The sequence below is a fragment of the Hippocampus bargibanti genome, linkage group LG06, assembly GCF_051943395.1.
Source record: "Hippocampus bargibanti isolate YZ-2025 linkage group LG06, ASM5194339v1, whole genome shotgun sequence".
NCBI classification, from domain to species: domain Eukaryota; kingdom Metazoa; phylum Chordata; class Actinopteri; order Syngnathiformes; family Syngnathidae; genus Hippocampus; species Hippocampus bargibanti.
The window spans coordinates 17,702,837-17,724,603 of record NC_142739.1 but is presented as its reverse complement, the minus strand read 5'-3'; the positions used below and the strand labels follow the sequence as shown (position 1 = coordinate 17,724,603).

At 40.0% G+C, this 21,767-nt stretch overlaps 2 protein-coding genes across 3 annotated transcripts in view; both read left to right on the top strand.

Moving 5' to 3' along the window:
• ascc3 (activating signal cointegrator 1 complex subunit 3) overlaps positions 1-421 on the top strand; it is a 116,266-nt gene extending 115,845 nt beyond the window's left edge. The window contains 1 exon segment of the mRNA XM_088998470.1: positions 244-421. Within this exon segment, the coding sequence (XP_088854596.1) occupies positions 244-421 (178 nt within the window).
• Positions 371-19,132, top strand: sim1a (SIM bHLH transcription factor 1a). Of its 2 annotated transcripts, none has more exons than XM_088999208.1 (12): positions 371-3,348; positions 3,483-3,807; positions 5,739-5,818; positions 8,540-8,629; positions 8,712-8,820; positions 9,007-9,092; positions 9,178-9,377; positions 9,669-9,775; positions 10,593-10,740; positions 15,469-15,634; positions 15,832-16,240; positions 16,704-19,132. In XM_088999208.1, the coding sequence occupies exons 2-12, from the start codon at positions 3,633-3,635 to the stop codon at positions 17,390-17,392; spliced, it is 2,259 nt and encodes a 752-aa protein (XP_088855334.1). In that variant the 5' UTR covers positions 371-3,348; positions 3,483-3,632; the 3' UTR covers positions 17,393-19,132. The 2 variants fall into 2 exon arrangements, with proteins under 2 accessions (XP_088855334.1, XP_088855333.1); XM_088999207.1 differs by having other exon boundaries at positions 8,540-8,644.
• The last annotated feature ends 2,635 nt before the right edge of the window (positions 19,133-21,767 follow it).

Here is a 21,767-nt window from a genome sequence, read left to right as displayed (position 1 = left end):
CATGACGGAAAATAAATATGTATGGCCTCAAGATTGGCTTGAATGAGGATGAGTAACCTGCACCAAAATGGGACATTGTATTTTTTTGCAATTGAACCTTCATTAGTTTGGTTGTCCATTGAGTAGCTTAGTTCCAACGAAGAGACACCTGAATCAATGTAAACTACTTTTATGAAGGACATGTATTTATAATCGGCCATCTTGTGGATGTCTCCTAACAAAATATTTGCATTATGTTTTCAGATGCATTTACACACTGTACTTGATGAGTGACAGCTACTTGGGTCTGGACCAGCAATATGACATTGCCCTCAATGTGACACCAGCCAGCATCACTGCCCAGGTCAACACAGAGGTCACAGACTAGATTACAGGATCCCCTGCAGCTGTTGCCTCTTCAATAAATTACACTTATAAATGAACAGTGACCATCAGTATGGCACAGGACATTCTCTTAAACAGTCATTCTATCATGAACATTTTTGGGATTTATTTTTTTTATTTTGTTTTTTTCTCCTGACCAAATATGATAAAATCTGCAATACACCACCAAACACCTTGGATGATTAAAGGAAGGCAATGACGTTGTAACATTGTTGTAGTCTCTGTGAGGGTGGGGTGCCCTCTCTGTGGATATACAGGTACAATGAAACTAATCATAATAACATTATTAATTCACAATGATTATGATTTTGTCACAATGTTTAATATGGTAATTTGGTTCAGTCCTACAGGCCCTCTTTTTTTCACCATTATTTGAAAAGATTAAGATTAAAACAATTGTATTTTCACCTGTGTATTTCTTTAGTTTCCATAACTTTCTTCGCAAAACTCAGGTTGGTAAGTATCAAGTCATTGTTGAACTTTTGGTTGCTGCTGTTCTCCCACATCCAACCCTACATAAGGAGGTGTGAAGGCTCCATTGATGACAAATTGCCCGAAACGAAAAATCTGGTAGAAAACTCTGCTCAATAGCAAGGTTACATTACAACAGAAAAGATACTGACTAAGATTGTTACCTGTGGTCCTCAACATGCTCGGGGGCCCCAGAAAACACTTCCCATTTTGTTTTCTGCAAATCAATCCTCATTATAAAAACCATGGTCTAACTCAGGGGTTTCAAACTCCGGTCCTCGAGGGTGAAATCCTACATGTTTTCCAAGTCTCCCTGTTGCAACACACCTGGGAGACTTGGAAAACATGTAGAATCCAGCCTTCGTGGACCGGAGTTGACACCCCTGCGACTCTAACTGGAAACATCTTGGAATACATAGTTGTATTAAGTTCATCCTGTCTACTTGATATCCAATTTAAAACAGATTCTTATCTTACAGACAGTGTATTGTCGGTGTTCAAATACCTGACATGTTTCGGCGTCTACTTCCGTCTACGTCAGATTTTTGTCTACAAATACGTACCCCTCTCTGGACTGTAAGAAAAGAATATGTTTAATCTTGGAATGCAGTTTGACTTTTGAAGACAATAATGTGCTTAGGTATATATTTTTCATTATTTACTTTGCAACTATCAATGTTTGAATATATGAGTATATCTGCGCCATGATAATGACTGCAGGCTCCTTTGGTTAGACATTTTTGTTTGGTTTTATTCAAATATTCTGAAAAGAGAAACAATGATTCCAAAAGAACATTTGTGGCAGGTGTACATTTATGAGTGTGGGCGTGTGTGTGTATATATTAGTTTAATATTATAAACCTCCACATAACCATGGTTCGTCATCTATGGATTGCATTTTCTAGATTTGTTTTCAAAAGGTTTTTGACTTAATTCGAGGTGCCGAATCCCTCATTTTTAAAGGATTTTTTTCAATTTTTTTATGTCTACAAATACCACTACACACACATGGCCTTTTGCCATGTCTTTGGTCGACAATTACACTGATTCACACAGACCCAAATGAATGTTGTCCATATTTAAGCGCTATATAAATCAATATGTAGTGTATTGTACTGTATTGTATATTTACCGTAATATATACGTAGTAACGAAAAATAATACTATAGCTGCTTATTTTGGTTAAACTGTCGTCATATTCTCGTTTTCGCTCTACTTTTTAGTAAGATACAAATAATTATTAGTAAATATGGATTTGATGTGAAGGTTAAGGCCAGCATCAACACGTCGTGATTTTTAAGTATTCTTGGTGATTTGCTCACCTTAAAAATAATTATTACCGGTTTGGACGAGCGCACGCGCATACACACACGCACACTCACACGCACACACTAGCAAAAAGAGGTATGTTGCTCCCACGTTATCTGGCGCACGTCACGTTGGATTAATTTGTTGTTAATCCAATGTAAAAGCACAATGTTTCCAAAATACGTACAGAGCTTTAATTTAACCTATAGTCTTGCTCCATTTCAACTGATAATCAAAGAAATTCAATGAAGGCATTTTGTTTTGTAATTTCAGGAAGGTTTTTTTAGTGTGTGTTTTTGCATTAAACGTAAATAGTTCGAGTTAACCTTTTAAACAGCATTCATTTGGAAACTTGAATGGATGTGATAGCGTATGCGCAATGTTTATATGGCATTTGGGTTTCGTGTTACTATTTTCGACTATATATACATTGTTTTGACAAGTACTACCGAAAGGTTATATTATGCATGTAAATTGTGTTTTTTCATATATGCGGCGTGCGATGCTGTTTAATTTTTAGATGTTCTACCCCAACGTTTATTTGTTTATTTTCCTGTAGATTTATTTTGTGTTGGGGTATTCTCTTATTTTAGTGTGGCCTTGTTGCAATTTTTTTGTATTTTTTATTAATTTAATTAAGCGACCTAATTATTTCACTGGCGCAATTTCTAGAATTATTCGATTATAGCCCACGCACGCGTATGTGTCAGTCAAGTTAGACGCGTACGCGTGTTTGGGCAATATTTGCCCACCAAATACTGTACGAAGAAACATTCGTTGTTGTTGGATACCGCATTCCAGCATAGATTATTGTTTATCCCTTATGTATTTGTGCGGTTTATTTTTTAACGCCCCATTAAACACGTTTTGCATTGCTTCTTTTGCCATGGTGGAACTCGTGCTTGGCAGCAGGTGCTGAGGCCAGAGGTGAACGACGCTGGTTTGACAACGAATCATCGTCCATCGCGCAACACGTTATTATAAAGCTTCGCCAATGTGAACTGGAGCTATGTGCGCTGTTGTCCAATAGGAGCTGAGCTGCAGAGAATCTTTGGCCGCATCCACTTTGGCACATTAATTCACTCGGCATGCGGAACGGGCGATGCTCAGAATTTTGGACATTTTGACCAGTTTCAACTGCAGCAGACTGTGGCGTAGCAAGAATTTAATCGTGATTTGGCCGAGGTAAGAACATAAGATGAGAGAATGACTTTAACTTCAATAATTGCAACGGCATTGACACGAGGTCTTCTTCAAACTTCTTTTTCGGATCCGACGCAATCCAATGGGTTGAACACACTTTTCTTCTTCCACTCTAGAATCTTGCCCCGCAAGACCCGGTGGGAATTGTGATGAATTCCTGGCTGCTGCTGCGGATCTGAGGCCGACCTTCTCTCCAGTCCACGCGCGTCGCAGCTGCAAGGGAATGCAACAATACTTTTTGGCGTGAAAATCGAAAAGGGGAAACCATGAAGGAGAAATCGAAAAACGCCGCCCGGACACGACGGGAAAAGGAGAATAGCGAATTTTATGAACTGGCCAAACTGTTGCCGCTGCCCTCGGCCATCACGTCCCAGTTGGATAAAGCCTCAATTATCCGCTTGACCACCAGCTACCTCAAAATGAGAATCGTTTTTCCTGAAGGTGAGTGAGACTCTTGTGTTATGTCCCCGAGCAATGTGTTTGGAGAACTATGCAGTCCAGCAATTAAATGAATCCAATTCGGTATGAATTGACTGCCTTAATTGTACATTGTAATACTTGTATACAGGTATTTGCAAATACTGGGATGTAATGGTACCAAATCCGATTAAAAAAACGGCTTATACCCTCTTCACCCTGATTCATAATTAATATAGTTTAGTGGTCATGCTATATATATATATGTGTGTGTGTGTGTGTGTGTGTGTATATATATATATATATATATATATATATATATATATATATATATATATATATATATATATATATATATATATAGCATGACCACTAAACTATATTAATTATGAATCAGGGTGAATCATATATATATATTACGAAAATTATTATTAGTTTATATTTTAAAATCTATAATTTAGTGAAGAAACATCTCTTAATTTACTTATTGTGTTACACAAACCAGTCCGAGGTGATTGCGAAGTGGACCAGTATTCAAACCCAGAACCTTTGAAGTGTGCGTCATCACTTTACTGACCACCATGTTCGATTCAAGATGAAATAGAGTCCATGAATTCCTTTAACCAAAACTCATTTCAGAGACTGGGCGATGTGGTTTCTTGGTGCCTCTGTCATGAGGATCCTTGTTGCACGCGTGACTGCTGCAGCGCCTCGCATATTAGCAACATGCCCCTATCTGATCCTTCAACATATGGCTCCTTGAGCCTCACACAAGGCTCGTCGTTGCCATTTAGTGTAAGATGCACTCACGAAGAACCTGGACGGGAAACACTAACAGCAGTGAAACGGTGCACTTGAGCTTCAGCAAACATCAGCACCATTTTTTAAAATGGTAACAAACACTTTTTGGCAGGCCTATGGTGTACACAATTAGGGCATGTCAGAAAGCAAAATAAATATTGCAATGACTAATTAACAAATCCCGATAGCCTAGAAACAGACAAGGGAATGCTCACGAAAAGCATAACGCTACATATATTAAAACGTTCAAAACGGACCCGAGAAAACCCACGCGGGTCCGGGGAGAACATGCAAACTCCACACAGGGAGGCCGGACCGGGACGCGACCGGCGACCGCTGCACTGTGAAGCCGGTGTGCTAACCACTCGACTACCGGGCTGCCCTATATATATATATATATATATATATATATATATATATATATATATATATATATATATATATATATATATATATATCTTTATGCAGGTGACATCAACATGTGTAAATAGGTAGTGATGTTCAAAGTGAAAAAAACAATTTACGAGTTGACAACTTTCAAAATAAAGTCGTGTAATTAAATAACCTTATTCTCTCCCAAACTACTTCCTGGGCGGTGCATGAACAATTTTAAATACACCATTTGTTTCTTGTCAGAAATCTTAATCCAATTTATGTACGTATTTATTCGATGATGGTTTCTTGAGTGAAGTGTGTTGGAGGCGATGCAATTGTGTTGCGAGTCCAAACAGAGAAGTCCATTTTATGGAGCGCAGTGTTGCCCACATGCCACCTGTTTATTCTGCTGCACATTTGCATTTCAATTCCGCAGTCTGCTGCGCGAACTCGTGTTTGTTTTATCATGCTTTGGGTATTGAACCCCATACAGCTTAACTGAAGCTTCGTTTTGAATAGTTTATGCTAATTGTTTCACAAGACAGAAATGGGTTTTATCCGAATATGTAGGGGTTAAAAGATGAGGTTTATTAAGATGTCAGGATTGGAATAATGACATTATAGGATGCGGTGCTGAGTCGACAGCGTTTAAATGATATTAAATCACTGTACGTATGATGACGAGTGTTGCCTAATTCATCTCCTAAAATTGTTGATGTTTTAACGATTATTTTTAATATATCATCTTTTTAAAAATATGTGTGTGATTTGCTTAACAGGACTTGGTGAGTCATGGGGCCATGTGAGCCGGAGCACTCTGGATGGGGTCGGCCAGGAATTAGGCTCCCACCTCCTACAGGTCATTACCGTCATTATCACTATTAATATTATTATTCTTCTTTTCTCTTTTTTTTCTTTTTCTTTTTCTTTTCCTCCTCCTCGTCCTCCTCGTCCTCCTCCTCGTCCTCCTCCTCCTCCTCGTCCTCCTCCTCGTCCTCCTCCTCGTCCTCCGCCTCGTCCTCGTCATCGTCCTCGTCATCTTCCTCGTCATCGTCCTCGTCATCGTCGTCATCGTGTCGTAATCATTGTCGTCATTGTTGTCATTATTGTCATTATTTATTTATTTTTCAAGCCGTGGATGGCGTCAAATCTAGCACCATTTGCCACCCAGTGCTCTCCCTCAGGATTTAAATGAGCTGAGCGCATTCATGGTCATGCGCTTATCATTTCTCACATTAGCAACAACACAAAGGAGCAAGCTCACCAGTGGCTAAGCCATATTGGCTGTTTGAAACGCGAAAGTGTGCCATTCAATGGTATTAATACTTGACGGAATATATTTTTACGGTTTACGTGCGTACGTACGTAGCCGTTCTCAGAAAGGGTAAACTTGTTCAAAATCTGGACACAAAAACAAACGCTTTAAATCAAACCTCGCTTCAGTGTGTGCTAAATAAATAAATATAATTCACTGCCTCCTTCGTTCGCAAGAGATTGATGAATGTCGTGGTCTACCCAGTTTGTTCAAACGGGAACAAACAACCATTTTATGTTGAAAAGTAAGATCAATGAGGAACAATTGCTATCATTTATACGCAGCATTGTTAAGTAGAGGCTGTTATGTAGAGGCTCAGTAGACGCCGACAAATGATCCGCACTCGATTCGCAAAATGCGTAATGCCTTCAGTCGATTCCTGGCGTCTCACATGCTAAGAATACACGAACTACGAAAATATTGCCATATTATGGTCAGCAGCACTCGATGAAACAATAAAATTACGTTGCCTTGTCATTCGAACAGTTTAATGTAAATATGAGAGCCGATACATTTATGTAGATAAACAACGAATGACTTGGTTGTGTTCTCATCTCACCAAGATGTGGTTTCAATTGCTATTTTTTAAGACTCAAATTACATACGCACACAAAAGAGAGGACACGTCCTCATCATGTTGTTTATTTTAGCTTTGTGTCTGCAATATTGTAAGCAGCAAAATCTGGTCATTAATTACAAAGGGAATAAAATCATGATTTTCAAAGGCAGTCGTTTTTGACCATCTGGTTGGACCACACTTTCTGAAAAACGCATCCCTGGCTGTCTGGGGGATGAAACAAGCTTGCTCCGAGGTATCAGATATAATTTGGTGAGAGAAATCATCTTGCGCCAGGCATAAAAGCAGGAGATCCATTATTTTCACACATCTGAACGCACAATCGGGCTAGTACGTCATTTAAAAAGGGAGATGGCAATTGTCAATGTCATGCATAAACTCCAGCAAGTCTCATGTCTTTTTTCTGCAATCTTTAAACGTGTACTGGGACCTGTGTTCTGTACTTGCTCTTACGTTGATGCAAATGAGTGATGCTGGAGGATTCACTGGGAAAACACTATGTTCCATTCCACAATGATGCACCTGGTGCAGCAAACACCACATCACACCCCGTTTGGCTGGCAAAAATCCGGCATATCCATCCATCCATCCATCCATCCATCCATCCATCCATCCATCCAAAGTCAAAGTCAGCTTTATTGTCAAATATGCTAATATGCATCACATACAGCACAGATGAAATTACTGTCCTCTCGGACCCAGTATGCAAGGCATTTATGACTTTAACAAACATAATAAACATGAAAATGCCAATTTGCCGGGAGAGGGGAGCCGCTGCGTGTTCACGCGCTTCCATCTTGGGGAAAAAATATTAAAAAAAAAAAACAAATATGACAACACAAAGACACAGTCATTCATTCTTCAGGACTTGCTGTACCCACTTTGTGATGACATGAAGCAGTTCTAGATGAAAGAGGAGAGGATCAAAGCATCCATGTCAGCAATGGATCAGGGACGTCATGGTGGAATTTGTACGTCTACTACAAGCTAAATGTTGAAAGCAAACACAAAGCTGTAGCATCCATTGACAAAAAGACATTGTGTCACATCTCCTGTCCCACATAAATCCGCGTCAATTCCAAGCCGCGACAGTTCCACACACGCATCGGCGCTCTGCGCTGACGCTGCTTTCTTCTTATCGCGGGCTCCTCAAGCCATGCATCCATCCAACTGCAGACTGTCCAACAGCACCGACCTTCCATCCATCCATCCATCCATCCATCCATCCATCCATCCATCCATCCATCCATCCATCCATCCATCCATCCATCCATCCATCCATCCATCCATCCATCCATTAATTTTCTGAACCGCATTAGCCTCAAAAGGGTCGCAGGTGGATGCTGGATCTATCTTAGCCGTCTTCAGGCAGTAGGTGGGGGACATCCTGAACCAGTTGCCAGTCAATGGCAAGGAACACCGAGACAAACAACCATCCGCGTGCAAACTCTCACTGCAGGTCTATTTAGAGTGTTCAATCAGCATGTTTTTGGACCAAAAGGGGAAAAACTCCAACCATGTCTTCCAGGTTCAATAATATGGCTCCAAGAAACAGTTACAACATACAGCAAACACACATTGGTGCACTTTACATTGGAATGCATTGAACAACGTTGTCATCAATCATCCCAGCCAGACCCTTGACTTCTGGTTATTCGTTATGCTAACATCTCTGTTGTTTCTTTCAGACATTGGATGGCTTTATTTTTGTGGTTGCTCCAGATGGGAAAATAATGTACATATCGGAAACGGCCTCGGTGCATTTGGGTCTGTCTCAGGTTGGTTTAACAAAGGTAATGTTAACTCCTTTGCTATGTGTCATCTGGGGTGTCACAGTCCTGACATGGTTGTGCATTTCAGGTAGAGTTGACAGGAAACAGCATCTTTGAATACATTCATCCGGCCGACCATGATGAAATGACAGCTGTCCTCACGGCACACCAGCCTTACCATTCACACTTTGTCCAAGGTAAAAACTGAGCCTAAATGTTGTCCGTTTGTGACAGCTGAGAATGAAAAGAACATCATGATGATTCTCTATATGCGAAACAATCATTCACACCAGTGTGGTATTGTTCTTTTTCTGTGTTTATATTATAGTTACTGTTTTTATTTTTGAGACTTTGACTTTACGACTTTTTTCCCTTCTGTGTAGAATATGAAATGGAGCGCTCATTCTTTTTAAGAATGAAATGTGTCCTTGCAAAAAGGAATGCTGGCCTTACGTGTGGCGGTTACAAGGTCAGAAAAGAAACGGTTGTTTTTCATGTGATGACCTCATCGGTTTCTTCTTGCAACATTGAAAGGATATCCACTCATTGCCCAGGTGATTCACTGCAGTGGCTACTTGAAAATCCGCCAGTACAGCTTGGACATGTCCCCATTTGACGGCTGCTATCAGAACGTTGGGCTGGTGGCCGTCGGTCACTCATTGCCACCCAGTGCAGTGACAGAGATCAAACTGCATAGCAATATGTTCATGTTCAGAGCCAGCCTGGACATGAAGCTCATCTTCCTCGACTCGCGGTATTTATATATTTATTGACTTACTTGCAATTTCACACCACCGATGCAATGTCAAGGTGTGACATCAATTATTCATTTCTACGTTATGGTTTATCGGTTGATGTGTTTCTAACCCAGCGCTCTGGATTGCATGTCAACAAGAGAACACTCAATGACAGCTCAAAACGTTTGTGTGTGTGTGTGTGTGTGTGTGTGTGTGTGTGTGTGTGTGTGTGTGTGTGTGTGTGTGTGCGTGTGCGTGTGTGCGTGTGTGCGTGTGTGTGTGTGTGTGTGTGTTGGGGGGTTGTTTAGGGTTGCAGAGCTTACAGGCTATGAGCCACAAGATCTAATAGAGAAGACCCTATATCATCATGTCCACAGCTGTGACTCCTTCCATCTTCGCTGTGCACATCATTTGTGTGAGTGGTTGATCATGCCACACACCTGCAATATTATCATACTTTGCTCAGAGGAAGCACCTACATAACAAATGAAAAAATAACAATATTAAGAATAACTTAAGTCACCCTTTTCAGTAACTTTGATTGAAGAACATGCTGTCAATTTGCAGAATTCAGATGGTAGTTTTTAGATTCAATTTCATTTCTTAACAATTCTTTGTGCACGCACACACACACACACACACGTACAAACACACAAACACTTTAATTTAATCAAACGTTGTACTGTTTGTGAACTTTTTGTCACAGTAAACTCATAAGACTAATTTGAAGCTATATACATTTTCCGCGAGAGCTTCTTTTTTGAGAACCTCAATTAAATACATTATTGCAGCAGATACTCAAAAGTATGCTACTGAATATAGCCAGAAAAAAATCTACAATATATAGAAAACCACAGAGCTGCGTTTAAAGGACAAGCAAATACATTTTTGATTGATACAATACAATACATGTTGATTTATATAGCGATTTAACAACAGCTGAAGCTGTAACAAAGCGCTTAACATGGATAACTATCATATCCTGTGACTGTAAAGTGTCCTTGAGAGTTTTGAAAGGCGCTTATAAATTGAATGTATAATAATAATAATAATAATAAGAAGAATAATAATAATATACAGAAAGTAAAGCAGTCACAAAGATAGTAAAAAAAAACCAGCACATGATTATTACATTGGTTTTAATGTAGGAAGAATCCTGATAATTTCATTTCATAGATGATTTTTTTAACCACCCCATCACTCACATCCCACCGCATGTACTTTTTTTGTAGTGCTTGTGAAAGGGCAAGTGACCACTCGCTACTACCGTTTCTTGGCCAAACATGGTGGCTGGGTGTGGGTTCAGAGTTATGCAACCATCGTACACAACAGTCGCTCCTCCAGACCTCACTGCATCGTCAGCGTCAATTACGTTCTCACGTAAGTACCAGCTATTATCCAGACTGCTAGCAACCCCCCGACTCCCTAACCACCTCCACAAAAACTACACAAATACCATGGAAATGAAATATGTAAATCACCCTAAAGTCCTACGATATGGAAATTAGCCTCATGCTTTTCTTGCTCATTCTCTGAGAATCTCCGGAGAGTTCAGCTCATAGACCAATTAAATCAATCATTCCACAAAATGAAATTATTGTTTGTAGTGCCACCGCAGAATAATGTGAATAATGGAAAAGAGGTGACGCGAAATGATGTTTTCTGAAAGATGCATTTCAAATCCAAACAATACATTTTCTCACCTCAACTGTTTTTGTAGAGCACTTTAAAACAACCTTCTCCTCGAAATTCCCCCCACTGGCCTCCACCCCAGCATCCAGTGCACTTCCCCATCTTTCTCTGGTATGGCACCACAATTTTCTTCTTGGCCAGGAACTGTCAGATAGTCAACACATTGTGAGCAGATGCATTGCCATTGTGAAACAGCCACAAATTGTCCTGCCTCAAATCTTGTCTATTCTCCCTTATGAGTGAAGCAAATTGTTGGCCCGGTGTGTTTGGAGGGAGACTTTCTAGACAGATACACACATCTCTGTATCAAGTCCACACTAGAATGTATAATCTCATATTTTAAAATGACACGTTACAATACATACATTATGTAATAAGATCAAGACGTTAAATATGTAAGAACAATCTTGATTCTAATCTCTTTGAAAAACGTGCAGGAAGAGTACCTCCCTAATTTAGCATTTGTCGTAGAGAGGTGGGGGTTGTGGGGACTTCTCGCACAACTCACTACACAACCATGGCGGCAATGCTTTTGGCCCACCAGCACAGATCTGCAAAGTGTGAACAGAGTCAGGGCACTTTAGTCTGCATGTTTCAAATTGGCTTGATTGAATGTGAAAGTTAGCAGCCAAGTCCTATTAGATTGGCATTAAAATGCACTCTACAACACATGTATCATGACTGTAAGACAGTTATGAGGTGTGCTGTCGGTGTGACGGAGGAATTCAAGGTGGAGGTGGGACTCCACCACGGGTCAGTTCTGAGCCCCTTCTTATTCGCGATGGTGATGGACAGGCTGACAGACGATGTTAGACAAGAATCTCCTTGGACCATGATGGTTGCAGATGACAGTGTGATCTGTAGTGAGAACAGGGAATGGGTAGGGGAGAAACTAGAGATGTGGAGGTATGCCCTGGAAAGGGGAGGAATGAAGATCAGTCGCAGCAAGACGGAATGTATGTGTGTGAATGAGAGATCCAAGTGCAAGATTGATGCTACAGGGAGAAGAGATAAAGAAGGTGGAGGATTTTAAGTACTTGGGGTCAACTGTCCAGAGCAATAGAGCAGTGGAAAAGAGGTGAAGAAGCGTGTCCAGGCAGGCTGGAACGGCTGGAGAAAAATGTCAGGTGTGATGTGTGATAGAAGGGTTTCAGCCAGGATGAAAGCAAAAGTGTATAAAACAGTGGTGAGACCAGCCCTGATGTTTGGACTGGAGACAGTGCCACTGAAGTAAAGACAGGAAGCAGAGTTGGAATGAGCAGAGCTGAAGATGTTGAGGTTTTCTTTTGGAGTGACCAAGTTGGATAGGATTAGGACTGAGTACATCGTAGGGACAACTCATATTAGAGACTTTCGAGAGACAGTCAGAGAGGCCAGACTTAGATGGTTTGGACATGTCCAGAGGAGAGAAAGTGACTATATCGTAGGAGGGATGCTGAGCCTTGAACTGCCAGGCAGGAGACCGAGAGGAAGACCAAAGAGGGTTATGGATGTTGTCAAAGAGGACATGAAGGTAGCTGGTGTGAGAGAAGAGGATGCACAAAACCGGGTTCGATGGAAGACATTGATTTGCTATGTCGACCCCTGAAGGGAAAAGCCGGAAGGAAAAGAAGAAGACACTGTTGTTTCTCACCTCTTTTGATACGAGTCCTAATGCTTTGAGACACACTTTTCTGATCTCCAGAATTCAGAATCCAGAAACGTGTTGTTTGTCATCTTTAGGTTGAGGCTCATTGCTTCTTATTTTACGGCAGTATGTCTCTATGCGACTGCAATGTTTAAAAGAAGATATGAAATAATCTCTGGTAGGTGAGTATTGGTCTTTTGTTCGGAATGTTATCAGGGGCAAGTGTTTTTGTTCAGTAGCCTTTGTGTACATTTTAACCACTGGTAAGAAGTGATAAAGGCACTTCACCTGACTGTGAACTCTTACTGTGTGTTCAAAGTCTGGTGAGCTATACGTACAGTAATCTGCAGACCAGCCAAAGCAAGGCTTTAGTCACGACAGTTCATCAGTGAAAGCTTATCATCACAAAGGTTTGGAAGGGGGAGTCTATAGTTTATTTATATGTGCAACAGAAATAATTTCCCCTTATGCATAATTACGTTTCCTTTTTTTTCAATGTTGTAATAGCATTCAATCTGAGCCATGAACGAAAGCCCTCAATGTCCAAATTAAATATTTTAGGAACTATCTGAACGTTATCAATAATTAGAACCAACAAGTGATATTTTGTTTTTTTTTTTCCTCTCGCTTCATCTCCTCACTTGGACCATGAGTAAAGTCGGTACTACAAGCTTGGGAATTAGAGTTGGTCTTCAACAGGTTTCTGTCTAACTGGTTGCTTCTGGCAAAAAAGGCTCCAGGTTGTCGAAGATTCACTACAATAAAAAAAGTCCCTGAAAGAAAATCTAAAATAACAGGCCAAAACAAATTAACGACCAGAAGAAGTGGAAATGTTGCGTTAAAAATATTAAAACCTGTAAAATTGAATGAGCAAATGCATTGTGTTGAGTAACTTGCTTGTGGAGAATTTAAGAAGTGGTGACTGAAGTGGTGAAAAACCTTGTCCTTTTTCTAACAATGCTCACATTGCTCCCGGACTGCTCACACACTTATGCCTTCTTTCTTATTTCATCTCTTCAAATTGAAATTCATTTCAGATGAACAGTTAGAGAGCAGTTCGAGAGCAAAAAGAGGTCATTTTCACTGTCGGTAGGTATATATGTGGTCTTTGGATCGGGTGAGTCAAGTAATGGAAGTTCAAGTAAACAGATTCCCTTTAATGTGTAAGATCATTGAACAAACATTAATATCAAATAAAGATAACCCAAGTAACCATACATGCCGTTTTTAATGGTGGTTTTATTTGTTTAAACCTGTACAAACTGCACACAACCTGAATGACATGAGGTAGCAGAGTCCCTAAGATGCTGGAACATATGCACCACTCTCTCCCTTGAGGTCAAAATGCATCTGCAGTAATTCATCAAAGCCAATTGGATGGGACAACAGTGGTTACGCACATCTTCCCGGTGTACTAGTACCTGATGGTAACATCACACCAGGCCCACCTTGGAAAAGGGAGATATCAGTGAGGGATTGTGGTTTTGTTTAGAATCAGAATCATAAGTATGTAGCAAGCAAGGAATTTTGTCTCCGGTAGAACATGAAGTATCATCATCAGAAAAATGGAAGCACTATACAGTTCTATTTTGGGTTACTGTTTAGAGAGTTAAGTGCTTGGGTGAAGAAGCTGTTACAATGTCTGCTGGATTTAGGCGCCGGGAATCGTCACACAAGTGCCAAACATTGTCAGAAGGGGGAGACCCTCCTGTTGTTAAAGTGAGACATGATTCTGAAGCATTTCATGATGATAAACTGGTGAGAGAAATATGCACAATCGCTCATGTACGCAGCTCAGAGGGAACATTCATTGTAGAGGTGATGTGGTACTCCATACTGTGTTTAGATTGAAGAAAACTTGAAGTGGCAATTTTGTTTCTTTTAAATAAAGAAGGATCTTGTCTGCATAGGCATTGCATTTAGTTTTTTTTCTGGTAATACAAGAGAGCGGATATATTTGATTTGCGTGCTTTGACGCACTGCCATTGCCGGTGGTTTGATCAATATGGCAAATAGCAAAAGGGGCAGAGTGGACGTCTTTGTGGTTTCCTCTTTGTAAAGTAAAGCTTTGTGACCTCGGTAGTGGTGACTGGAGAGATGTAACTGGTGTGAATAAATGATCATGACAGTATTTTAAAAGTACTTTGAATAAATTTAGGGGCAGAATCAATAAAGGGTGTCCAATCCTATGAATTACACCCATCTGGATGTGTAACTAAACATTGAGCGTAAGGAAGAATGGATCACTGTTTGCCTCAAATAAATCTCTGCCGAGGTGTTCTTGTTATCCCAGCCTGATTTGCCATGGCAACATCTGTGGAGCACTTCAGAAAGAAATCAATTCCTTTTTCACAGTACTAAGACATCCACACTCGGCTCTGATTTAGCCAGACACAGCCTTTAATCTCCTAATGTATTTGATTTCTCTGCTTTCCCTCTGTGTAGTGTTTGTTAAAGGCCTTCCTTCAATCACTCTGTTGGAAGAAAAAAAAATGTTCCAGCTGCCTCAGAACACTTTCAAGTATGAATGCTGTCACACACGGACATGCAGCGCTCGGTGTGTGTTGGCCTTTCATGATGAGGCCTAGAATGTTGTTGAAATGTTAATGAGCTTCTGCTGGACGAGTAAAAAAATAACTATACTGGATGTGTTTTCTGAAGAGACATGAGACAAGAGACCTCTAAACTGACGTATTATTATAAATTGTACATATTTGACATGCAAATGCAGAATATCCCAAGAAGATCACAGAAAGTACAACACATTTAATTAACATTTGTGTCTTCAGGAATACGGAGTGTAAAGGATTTCAGCTCTCTCTGGATCAGGTCATGTCCAAGGCCACTTTCCCTTTCAGCAGCAATACAGCAAGCAGTCTTACCGACTCAGGGAGAGCCAATAAAAGCAGAGTGTCTCGCCCCAAAACAAAAGCCAGACTTTCGCCATATAGTCAGGTGAGTGTTCTATATTTCTGTGTATTAAAAAGTGGCAAAAGGTGTTGTTTTTTTGTTAGTTTTTGTTAACTTTGATAACCTTGCGCCTCTCACAGAGGTCTTGTTGGGTGTTTGACATTCTTCTTATAACATCACACAACTTTAATCAATTATATTGTAACTCTTTGACCACTTTTTTTGTTTGTTTCTCACCCCAGTATCAAAGTTTTCAGGCAGAGCGTTCAGATTCAGATCAGGATAGTCCTTGGAGGGGAAGCCCCCTTACTGACACAACCTCCCCACAGATGCTCGAGACGAATGAAGGCACAGACGCCTCCTGCGTTTACAAACACTTCACTGATCCTGTTCCGCTGTGCTACAGTGTGTCTGAAGAGCAGCATCATACCGGTGATGGTCACAAACACATCCATGTGCATTCTCAAGGTCAAGGTTGTGAGCGGGGTCGATGCGATGCAGGGCGATATTTCCTTGGAGCCCCTCCTACCAGCAGGGACACATGGTGGAGCACAACAAGGGCAATTTTGCCCTTAGGCAAAGTCTCACTGGAGAACCGTGAAGGATATGATAGCAGCATTCCACATATTACAGCAGTTCACAGTCACAATGGTAATTTCGACACTGATTTGATTTACATTTTAAGTACAGTGAAACCTCAGCGGCTGAAACGTACTCGATGGTTCTGGAGGATATCTGATTAGCTCATAGTAAAAATAAATAACATATACAATTGAGTTACATTGACAGCAATTCTTTGCGCGGGAAGAAATTTGTTTCTCCATTTGTCAAAAAAAATCTAATAAAATAAAATGAGATGGATGGCATAAGTGGAAAATTAATTAACACTAGACTCAGACTGATTAGTGTTGTGTATCTCACCATTTAAAGACAATTGATGGAGTATGTAATTCAAGAATGATGCATCTTGAAATGGTGCGATTGAAACCAACATAGTAACAGCTCATTGTAGGAAAATCTGCTCTGTATGAAGTAGTATACTGCATCTACTGAACTTTACACTGTACGAAAACCATGATGTATATATTTATTTTTAACATCATGTTTCTTAAAGGTCGGAATCATTGGGATGAGGACAGTGTGGTGAGCTCTCCAGATAGAGGTTCCACCAGTGACTCAGGAGATCGCCAGCGAACTCACCAGTTCAGGTTCAGCCCACAAGAAAGCAGCAAAATGGAAACACTTATACGTGCGACACAGCATATGATTAAGGAGGAAAAAAGTCGACTTCAGCTTCGAAAGGTTCATGCAGACACTCCACTGGGGCAGGCCAATGGATTGTTGAACAGCACCGGTTTTTGCTGTACATCAGAGTATACTCAACGGCCAATAAAGGCTGTGGTGTGTCACGGTTTGAGTCATGTGATCAGCCCGGTGCCAAGCCCCACCCACTTGTCAAGGCTAAGTCCGGGGTCCGAAAGCCTGAAAAAGTCCAAGGACGACCTCCAGACAGACACGGGCCCGCGTTCTTTACAATTACATTACCCGTTTGTTCGAGCGGGCCCATGTTCAGATTCTCCCACCCCGGCCCCAGCTCTGTACCCGCCCCATTTTCGGCCATACTTGGAGAAGCAAACGCCCTGCTCCAAAACAGGCTATGCTCTTGAGCACCTCTACGATCAAGAGAGCCTCCGAAGCTACTGCACTTCTGCGACCACGGATATGACCCCTCACCTCCGTATGCCGGCAGAACAGACACCCGGACACAAAGGCACCTCTGTCATTATCACCAATGGCTGCTAACACTCATTTGACACACGCGCTGGGACTGATGTCAATAAGCCCCCGTGACTGGCTGGTTAGCCCTTATGAAACTTCACTATTTTGATTCAGGCACCAATTATGCTAATCCAACTGACCTTCCCTCAAAATGACTTTTGAGAACCGTACTTGTAACGTTTCAGTGTTGAGGTTTAGAACACTTGACCCGTGATAACCTCATCTTAAGAAATGCCGAAGAATGACTGTCATAATAATATTGAATGTGCCAAAAACAAGAACTCATACATGACTGTTAAACCACCCTTTTGAAGGCCGCTGCACACTGAGTGACACGACCCGATGCCATTGAATTGTAGTACAGTGTGAGATTCCAAAAGTAGTTTTCATCAGTGACACAATATTGACAATATTGAATATATATATCAGTGACGTGCAGTCAGTGGAGGCAGGTGAGGCAGTGCCTCACCTGTCATCATGGAAATCTGTCATGGAAATATCAAATGAAAAAATAAATTAAACAGTTAGATGTATTTAGTGATTTGTACTTTAAATGTCTTGTCCATTTAACTTCACCGTTTTAGGATTTTTTTCAAAATCGCTGAATTTTCACATTTACCGTTCAAATACTAAGTAGAGACGAGCGGTGACGTCATTGATGACGTCAGTGCCTCACCAGCTATGAACCTCACCGCACGTCACTGATATATATATATATATATATATATATATATATATGAGATTACATACTCGAGTGTGTGGCTGAAAAGCAAATCAGGGAGCGTATCTGTCATTTAAAATGCAAAGGTGCAGCGAATACCCTCTCAAAAATCCACACCTTCTGTTTTTTTCTGCATTTCTGCTCTTTGTATTATGCTATATAAAGTAGCTACAGCGTTCAGGCAATCAGTTTCTTCCTTGACAATAAAATAATGTTGTTTGTGGTTAAGAAGAAACAATACAGTACGATATTTTATATTAAGCTTCAAAAACATTGCAAACATTGCAACTAGCGACATCTGATTGCCCCCTGTAAGTAGTTTGCAAATGTTCAGTCCACTTGTGCTCAGTCATATCACTCGGTATGCAGCCCTAATAAAGATTTAACAGCCATTTTTTTTGCACTGAGCATCAAACTGTCTTTCAGGTAGCGTATAGCACTAACCGTGGTATATACCACCTATACTCTACTGCTAAATTTGTTTTACATCTTTGGTTCGTAGTCTATTGGACTCAAAAGTGGGGGATATGTCTCAGAATTTATGTTATTGTATTGTTCAACATGTATGAACACATATTTCCAATCACTTTCATAGATACACAGTCAGTATTTAGAGTAAATACAGTCTAATGACTAATATGGGAGTCGGTCTATGCTTCTACCTTTTTCCCATGTGTGCGACTCTTCACTTCGGCTTTGCAAGATTTAAGCTGTTCATGTTTATCAAAGCTTTTGGTTGAGGTGAAATAAAAATGTTGATAATGGCTCACTTTGGAGTGATGTACATGAAACGTCTCATGCTATATCTGTTACGGACTGATAATGAAAATCACAGTTGTTTTTCTTTCTCATTTTGCTTCTTTCAAAGATGTATTATTAATTGACCTTTAATCACCTTCATTGAGTTGCATTTTGGTGTCATCCTCAGTCTTGTCAACCAGTGTGAACATAAAAGAGAACTCTGGTCAGCAGTGGGGTGGCACAGTAGCAGCGTGCTGGACCCATAAACCAGAGGTTGATGGACCAAAACCATCCTTTGCTATCAGGACTTTGCAGTGGAGTCTTGATCGCATGTTAAAAAAATGCATGCAATATCTTTTATTTGTGCTTCTCCCAAAAACTCCAGACTACATGAAATAAAGATATATCGTCTCATCAATTCCAGCGCATAGGATTTTAACCTTTCTCGGTTCCCTGAACTCTGAAAGGGAATATTAGTCTTCCTTCACCCTTGTCATTGTGAAACCTAGTTTTGTCCCCAGATAAGTGTACCAGTAGGATTTCTATAAAAGGCAAATATATAAAATTTCAGGTATACCTTTGATGAGTTATGATGCTTTTTAGCAATAAGCAAACGAAAGAAAAACCTACATTCCAATTGCTATACTTTGTCCCAAAAAAATGAGCCTCGTATTTAACTAAACAAATTAGTTGAGGTCAATGAGAAATTGGAGACTGCAAAGGACATAGAAAGAGCAGTGGTGGGATTTGAACCCACGCCTCCGGAGAGACGGGAGCCGTAATCCAGCACCTCTGAACGCTCAACCACACTACCTTGTAGAAAACATTACGGAATAAAACTTTGTTGGCCAAATGATAACCACTAGAACTCCTTAAGATAATCATGATTTTCTTAGCTTCATAAATGTGAATTAAATGAAGGACTGATGACAAAAGTACAGCAAATTTACACAAGGGCAACATTTAATTGTTTCCGTGTGAGCTCTTGGTCAATTCCTGCAGGAAACTCATATCGTTGCCGTCGGGCGCAGTCCCTGTACATCCAAAATCAGCACTTTTCAGGAGATCTCTAAATTGGCATTTTTGATAGACGATAGAAGAACGAGCAGCTTATTGCATATTGGTTTGACATGGTCTCGTTTTTATTTTTTATTTTTTTCTCAACTAACAATATTATAAGCTAAAGAATGTAAACACGCACACACACACACACACACACACACACACACACACACACACACACACACACACACACACACGCACACACACACACACACACACACACACATATACACACACATACGCCGTTGTTTAGGACCGTGTTTCTTTAAATATATAACTTTAAATTATTATGCTTTGTTTTTAGACAGATACAGATGCACTCCATATCAATTATTTACACATTGCAATCAATCCATTTATACAGTAAATTTAATTGAGTAGATTTTATTCTAAAAAGACTATATTTGATCTCAGTCTAAATACAGTAAAATTTGAGAAATATAAATATTCACCGTCCCAGTGGTTTTGCTCAAGTGGCCATCCCGCAACCTGAAGGATGTTGTTCCATTCATCATGTCAAGTCACTTTTTATAATAAATAAACAATTTTCAAGCAAAATGTACTAAAACACTATTCGTTGAAAATATCAATAGAATTCTGCTACTAAAAAAGCTTTTGTTTCTAAGTAAATATTGCACATTTATTTGGGGGTGTAAAATGTTACTATGTTTACGGTAGCACCGAATATTGTCTTTTTTGAGTAAAATGTACTCTATGAAACGGTTAACACTTAGATATAGTAATCAGTGTATATCAGTCAACCTGCTATCATAAAACACAATTAAATATTTGTTGTATCCATATTTTATAATGATCACATGCATCGCTCAAAATACCAGTCACATTCAAAGCAGTGAAGGTCTGCTTGCAACTGAATTTGATGATTTTCTTTTTTCAGACTGAAAGTGTCACTTAAATTTGCATGGATTGCGCGAAGCAGCACTGGCAACTAAAAAGCTGATGAAAATCAATGCAGCAGAATTCTCCATTAAGCCTGATGGTGTGTGCCTACGCGGAGGCAAGAGATGAAGCCTCCTCATCAGCCTGATGGACGTTTGCTGTTTGCTTTCTTCATCCCAAGCTGATCTGCTGCTCCACTTCCCCCTGGGTGCTTCCCATTTTACTTCCACATTAAAAGCTTTGCACTCAGGTACTGTCCTCCCTTCTCCGTTCCAAGCAAGCTTTTCGCTGCCTCACTCTTGAGGCTGACACAACTGATCACTATTACAAGCGTGTAACCAATAGTCCAGCAAGATATAACGGATACGGTTCAAAGTCAATAGCTGGGCCCGTGCTGATGTACATTTAATTTGCATTTGTATCCACTCAAAATATAAAACATATGACTAACACTCATTTGATGTCAACATAACCTCAATGGTGCAAAAATACGCATTTTGCTAGAATCTTAACAGAAAAGGAGAATGCGTCTGATCCTACTAAAATGAGCGGTGTTCAATCTCCTACAGCAAATGGAAATCATTTGCGTTTGCTGCAACGTTTTGAATAAATGTATCCAATCTAACAGGTAAGCGGTCAGAATTTCAGCAAAGACATTCAACAAGATTTTTATTTTTTGGGAATTAATGCCAAAAAGTGAATACAGTGGTTTATTGTTTATTATTTTAATAGTTTGGCCTCTGACAATAATCGCACATATCACAGTTAATAATAATAAATAATATTTGGACAAATGAAAAATGACATTTTTAATTCCCCGTGATCTCTATACCATGGCATTGAGGTTGGGGATCAATGTGTAGAAAATAAAATAAAATAAAATCACCACACCGAGGACAGAAAATAATTAACTAATTGTAATTAACTTTTTAAAGAAAACGCGCTCAATATAGACAATACCAAGATTAACTTATT